This window comes from Morone saxatilis, unplaced genomic scaffold (genome assembly GCF_004916995.1).
Source record: "Morone saxatilis isolate NCDOM2014 unplaced genomic scaffold, NCSU_SB_2.0 Contig8, whole genome shotgun sequence".
Classification (NCBI taxonomy): domain Eukaryota; kingdom Metazoa; phylum Chordata; class Actinopteri; family Moronidae; genus Morone; species Morone saxatilis.
The window spans coordinates 24,152,269-24,158,234 of NW_023340257.1; the positions used below are offsets into that span (position 1 = coordinate 24,152,269).

Sequence of the window (5,966 nt, forward strand, 5' to 3'; positions counted from 1 at the left end):
GAGATGGGAGGGGGGTTACTGGGAGCAGTGCTGGTTGTTATACAGTCTGACAGCAAGCAGGAAAGGACCTACGAAACTCTCTCCTTCACACAAAATGTTTCTGTAATTTTGATAAACTGGCCCTTTAAACCATCAGTGTTGAATGTTTAATATTGGTGTTTTTTCTAATGACCGCCTACTGCTGATTTAAAAAAAGCTCTTATTCTGTTTGGGACATACCACAAGAAACTTAGGTCTCATTGGTTAATCTGTAGGTGATGCCACAGATGCTGCCACCCATTTTTTTTAGCTGTCTGTGAGAACAGTGCCCGGTATGACTTCTCTGAAATGCTGTATTGCAAATCATAACCTAGGCTACAAGAGTTCAGGTCTCCACGTCCTGCATACATGTTTATTTGACAGAGGAGTTCCCCACAGGCACAGTTCCTAGAGGCACGTACCTTGTGCACCTACAGCAACTGCAATGAAAAATTCATAAGGGCATACAAGACAATGCCACCTCAGATGGCTTTATGTACAAACCTTTACAATTCACAGACACACACACGCACCTTTCTTTAGTTTATGGTTATATATAGTATAATAGTATAGTAATATATAGTTTATACTTTAGATGCAGGAGGGTTTTTCAGCATTAACACACAAAAGTTTTGTGAGGAAACACTGATTTGGCCTCAAAATATCATTATTCCCAGCCCTATCACTTCTATTCAGCAACTCTGTCAACAAAAACACTGTAGTTGTATACCTCCTCTGATGTCCCCCCTGTTGGAAAAAATAAAAAACCTTTTTCCTTACAGTATATTAGTGTGATGTACAGTATAGTGTGAAGTTTAAGAAGAATTGCATGTTGAAGGAGACAATCTATTGTATCATTAATGATGTTAGCTAACACACAGGTTATTTTTCACTATTTCTTTTTTTTTTTTTTTTTCAATTATTTTTTGGGCTTTTATTGCCTTTATGATAGTGACAGCTGAAGGTAGAAAGGAAAGGGGAGTAGGAGAGAGGTGATGACACGCAGCAAAGGGACACAGGTTGGATTTGAACCCCTGGGCCGCTGCATCAAGGTACATCAGTACATGGGTCGCTAGCTCTACCCACTGAGCTAACCGTGTGTAAAATAATATCTTTTTTTTTTTTTTCTTTTTTTTTTTTTCAACAAATCAACAGTTAAAGACTGAAGTGTGCTCTTATTTTATAGAACCAGTTGTTCCCTTCCAGTAAATTATCTCTGACTTTTGACATCCAGGCTGCAGTTGCAAAAGGTATCTTCTCTAGTGGCCACTTTTTGGGAGGAATTGTCATTTCATGCATGTTCTCCACATAAATACAATGTTGCAAAAATGATATGGAAATATATTGATGACAAGTATATTGCCTGGCGTTCTCAACGACATCAATATTCTTCCATAAAATTACAGAATAGTGCTGCCAGTTTCTCACTCACCTGACAGTAGAGAATGTATGTCGCTGTTAAAACGGCAACAAGGAATTTTACTGTTTCCACTGCCTCATTTAATTGATTTCAAGAGGGAATCCAACCTGGTGGTGGACATTAAGAATAACTATATAGAAATAGCCAGTCTTCTCGCTTATGTGGGTTATAGAGAGGCATCGGTATTAAATTGAGAATGTTTCATAACCAGTTAAACACTCCTTGTTTTTGAGTTTAAGTTTTCATATCCAGAGGTTTAAACTGGTGTCTGTCACTGCACATGCCCTTTGACTTCAAATCTAGAGATGTCATTCTGTGCATAAGCCTTGCAGGTCATCATCAAGACATATAGTGACATAGCCGATATTTCAGCTAACTTGTCTGTCTCGGGCTGACTAATCATATGCTCCCCTAGCAGGTTGAAGGCAAGGACATCAGCCATCCGCCAATTTTTTTTCCTGTCTGCCAGAGCCACCTGGCTCTTCCAGTACTGCTTTGATAAGGGGGAATTATTAATGTTTTTGTATGAAGAAGGTTCACCAGAATTAAAGAGAGCTGTTTTTCATGACTTTCTACCTTTTTTATCATTTGACTAATTAGTTATTTTTACATAATTGCCTCTTGTACAGCAAATATTTTTACTTTTGACACATGAAAGGATAGTGTTCTTCTTGTTTCAATTGAGTGAATCTTTTACACTTTTCTGGTTCTGTTTACTACTCGGTTTTGTTCTCCTGCTCTTACAGATTGTGCCACAGTGCAGTTACATGCAAATAACATTAATGTCTTTCCTTATTTAATATTGATGAGAAGCCCTCCTAGTTTTTCCACAGCGTCCTCCTTCTCCGCCTCCTCATTTTGCCTTCATCTGCTTATGTAGATCATTTCTTGTATTTAGTACAACTCAACAAAGTGTTCGACTTCATGTTTTTGATTGTATGTTATTGAATCAAGATGGGGAAAAAGAAAGTTATTCTGAGTGGAGCTGAGCAACAGATCTATATCCAGCCCAAATGTTTTCTGCCATCCCTCAGACTGAAAGAGTACAATGGGCTGCTTCAGAGAGCTGACAGAAATATGCTCATGTTCTTTGGAATATGTAATGGTTTGGTGACACTGAGGGAGACTGAGACTCAAGCAAAGCATTATTGAATGTCGAATTTGTTTGGCTTTTGTTCATTTTTTTTCAAATGCTTTGAATGGTTCAAAGGTTTTGCACTACTTTTTGTGTCCGACTCTCTTTCTCTCTCAAATTGGATCATTTGTATCCTCTCTTCTCCTCCATATTTTCTGTAATTTTCCAGGAGCCTGGTGCCAGTCACTCAGTTGTATGTTAGTGTGGATGCCAGCACCAAAGACAGTCTGAAGAAGATTGACCGGCCACTTTTCAAAGACTTCTGGCCACGCTTCCTGGACAGCCTTAGGGCCCTGGGAGAGAAGGTAAGCTTCCCACTGGGCTTGTTTGGTTTCCAGCCAGGTGGTGAGAGAAGTAAGCCTGTGAACAGGAAATTGAACTGTGTTACTGTGAAGTAAGACATTGCTCAAAAAGAATATGCCTGCTCAGTTAAAGTTGCTTGTATAAAGAAGGTAAAACCATTTCTGTACAGTCACAAAAAGCTGTACAACTATGCACAGTTCATGTCATTGAAGGTACAGTATGATGTGGGTATATTTACTTTGTGACTATACAGATGTTCCTCCACAAGTTAAATTGCTCATTTGATTTTAGGTTTACGGTTGGCTTCACAATCATAATGATAAATAATGTTTTATCAGCAGATTTTTATAACACAGGAATTAGCTTTGTGCAGCACCTTTGGATTGAAATGTGTTTGGTGAACCTATGCCTGAATTCTGAGGCACAATCAGGCCCCCAATTCACATGAAAAATGTAAACATGCAGCATTTGTTGCACTCTGTTCTTGTGACGACTAGCTGGGCAGTAACAATTTGATAAATGTGCAAAAATCTATCTATTTATAAAATCTAACTATTCATTATTAATATTTAAGAGCTGAGAGTGAATAAAGGTTATGTCACCTCTACATTTTGTACTGTAATGGGAACTCTGGGATTGTTTTAGTGCCTGTGAAGCATTGTGTTCTCCATGGTTAAGATAGCTTATTACCTAAAACTTGATTCGGCTATTTCACTACCTTGCCTCTAATAGTGATACACATTTTTGCGTCTAATTAAGTGTAAAACTAATTGTCCACTGGACATTTTAACCCGCCTCATTACTCATTAATTTGCAAGTTATCTTCAGAATCGGCATATCTATAAAAGAAAAAAAAGTAATAGTATATGGATTCAAAAGTTTCAAAACAAAAACACAGAAAAATGCTCCAGTAAATCTGTCTAATCACATAATTTCTGTCAGTGAAGTTTAAAAGAGATTTAAAATAGTCTTTTGTGTTAAATAAATGAATGTGAACGACTCTGCAGACAGAAAAGGTTCTGACAGCACATCTGTTTCATTGACTCTGGAGCCACATGGTATCCTGGGGGTTTTCCTGCCAATCCTCACCATTTCTGTGTCATTCTTTACTTTAAAAAGAGAAGAATGCATAAGCTTCCAAGTTTTGACCCCTCAACCTCAACCATAACCCCTGAGAAAACAGGGTTGGTGACAATGTTTTGTGATTAAACTTTTGAATAGAAAAGAAACTTTGTTTATAGTAGAATCCACTTATAAACTGTTCTGTCTCACCCTGCCCGGAAAATATATTAAAGTTCCACCACAGAGCTGAAGAGCTTGACAACATAAGTCAATTTCTTGGGAAAATGTGAATAAAAATATGCTGTTGTGGTGATTTTTAACAAAAGTAATCTCCTATCTGTCAGGCTGTTGGAAGTGGCAGATTCTTACCTCCTGTGCAGACTCTTTTTTTTTTTTTGTTTTTGTTTTTTTTGTTTTGCAAATGAAAACTATAGCCAGATTAAATCCTCTCAGAAGCCACAGATTGTGATGTCTATCAAATTACTATGCAATGGCAACGAGATGCCATAAATAATTTTCAAGGAACTAAAAGTTTCCTTCAGTTCGTTGTTGTCTGCGTTTGCACTACGGTCTAAAGACCTGCGAAGATTAGACAAATTAGTCAGCTAAAGCATTTTACGTGTGATTGGACCTGTACTCGTCAGTCCTTCTGACGTATGCTTCCTGCTGTATTTCACATTGATGTGTTGAAGCACAATAAAGAAAAACAAACTGATTTCTCACTGTAAATATTTAAAAATGGTGACTAAAATAAAGTGCTGTGAGTACTCAACCAGTCATTAATGTTCAGCACTGCAAGCCACCCCCAAAGTTTCTAGTACCCCCCGAGCAAGGACTTCTTTGTTGTAAAACAATGTCCCTGGGACTTAATTTAGACCTTGGTCCCTGCGGTGGGAACGTACCGGGTTCCTCCAATGGTTTCTAGTCCCTGGGGAAAGCTCCTTCAATGGAAACTCTGCCCTAGAAACACTTTTAACGCTTTCCTCAAGTGGGGAGGCATGGCTTTTTATTGATTCTTGAAACTTTGAACAATTTGGCTTCATCACAGTGTGTCCAGATATCCCTATAGCAGTTCAAAAAAGTGCATTCAATAACCTTGCAGGCTGTTTTAACATTTGTGAGCAGAGAGAGATTTGCAGAGTCCATTATCACAGTCTGCATTCAGCCACCAGACCCCTTGTGTAAATCGACTCTCCCTCTGTGTTTCCTAAAAAGCCAGAGTGAGGAAAGAAATGGCGCCGGCAAAACGACCTTGAGAAAGATGTGGGCTGTGAAGGCTCTCAGAGGGAGCCTCTATTACACCTATCTGTAATGGGCCAACTTCCTCTTATTTAATGCTTTAGCAAACAATGGACAAATTCATTACTACTCGGTTTAGGGTGTTGGTGACTGCACGTCTCCAGGCAAATCACTAGCGATGGATCATTGCTCTCTGATTGCATCTACAGCCCCATTTCACCATATGCCAACAGCAAATATCAATGTGAGGTAACTGTAGGGGTGGGTGAAAAACAGGAATGTCTAAGTATTAAATTAATTAATTGCCATGCAATAAATACTACCATTGTCAGTAACACTGTTAAATTTCTGTCAGCGCTGTGTCAAGTCTGTGGTAGGTCCCTGAACTGTTTTAATATGTCGTCATACAGCCTCATGAGTCTAGACTACTTAATTACATAATTACTGTATGTAATATGCAGTGACATTTTTAAACACTTAATGCATGAGGAACAATCACCTGTTTGGTATTCTCTTAACTTCAAGTTCTCTATCTGACCATTTATGAAAAACCTACTTTCACTGGTGGACAATTCAGGATGCTGATAATTATGGGTTTGTTATTATCACTTGTTTCCTACTTTCTAAGTGACTAAAGATTAATCCAGTTTAGTGCAGGTGGGTGACAGCAAAGTCATGCTGGGCCAGAGACTGACTCATTCACTGGCACATTCACTGCATACTCCCTCGAATCTCATTATTTTGAATAGTGTAAGAGGAGCTATCAATCTAAAGAATTACTTTTGAATT

At 38.4% G+C, this 5,966-nt stretch overlaps 1 protein-coding gene across 1 annotated transcript in view; it reads left to right on the top strand.

The window, feature by feature from the left end:
* The window catches only part of tyw1 (tRNA-yW synthesizing protein 1 homolog (S. cerevisiae)), a gene marked incomplete in the record, with an annotated part of 55,465 nt that overhangs the window by 27,056 nt on the left and 22,443 nt on the right, over positions 1 to 5,966 (top strand). The window contains 1 exon segment of the mRNA XM_035680049.1: positions 2,743 to 2,878. Within this exon segment, the coding sequence (XP_035535942.1) occupies positions 2,743 to 2,878 (136 nt within the window).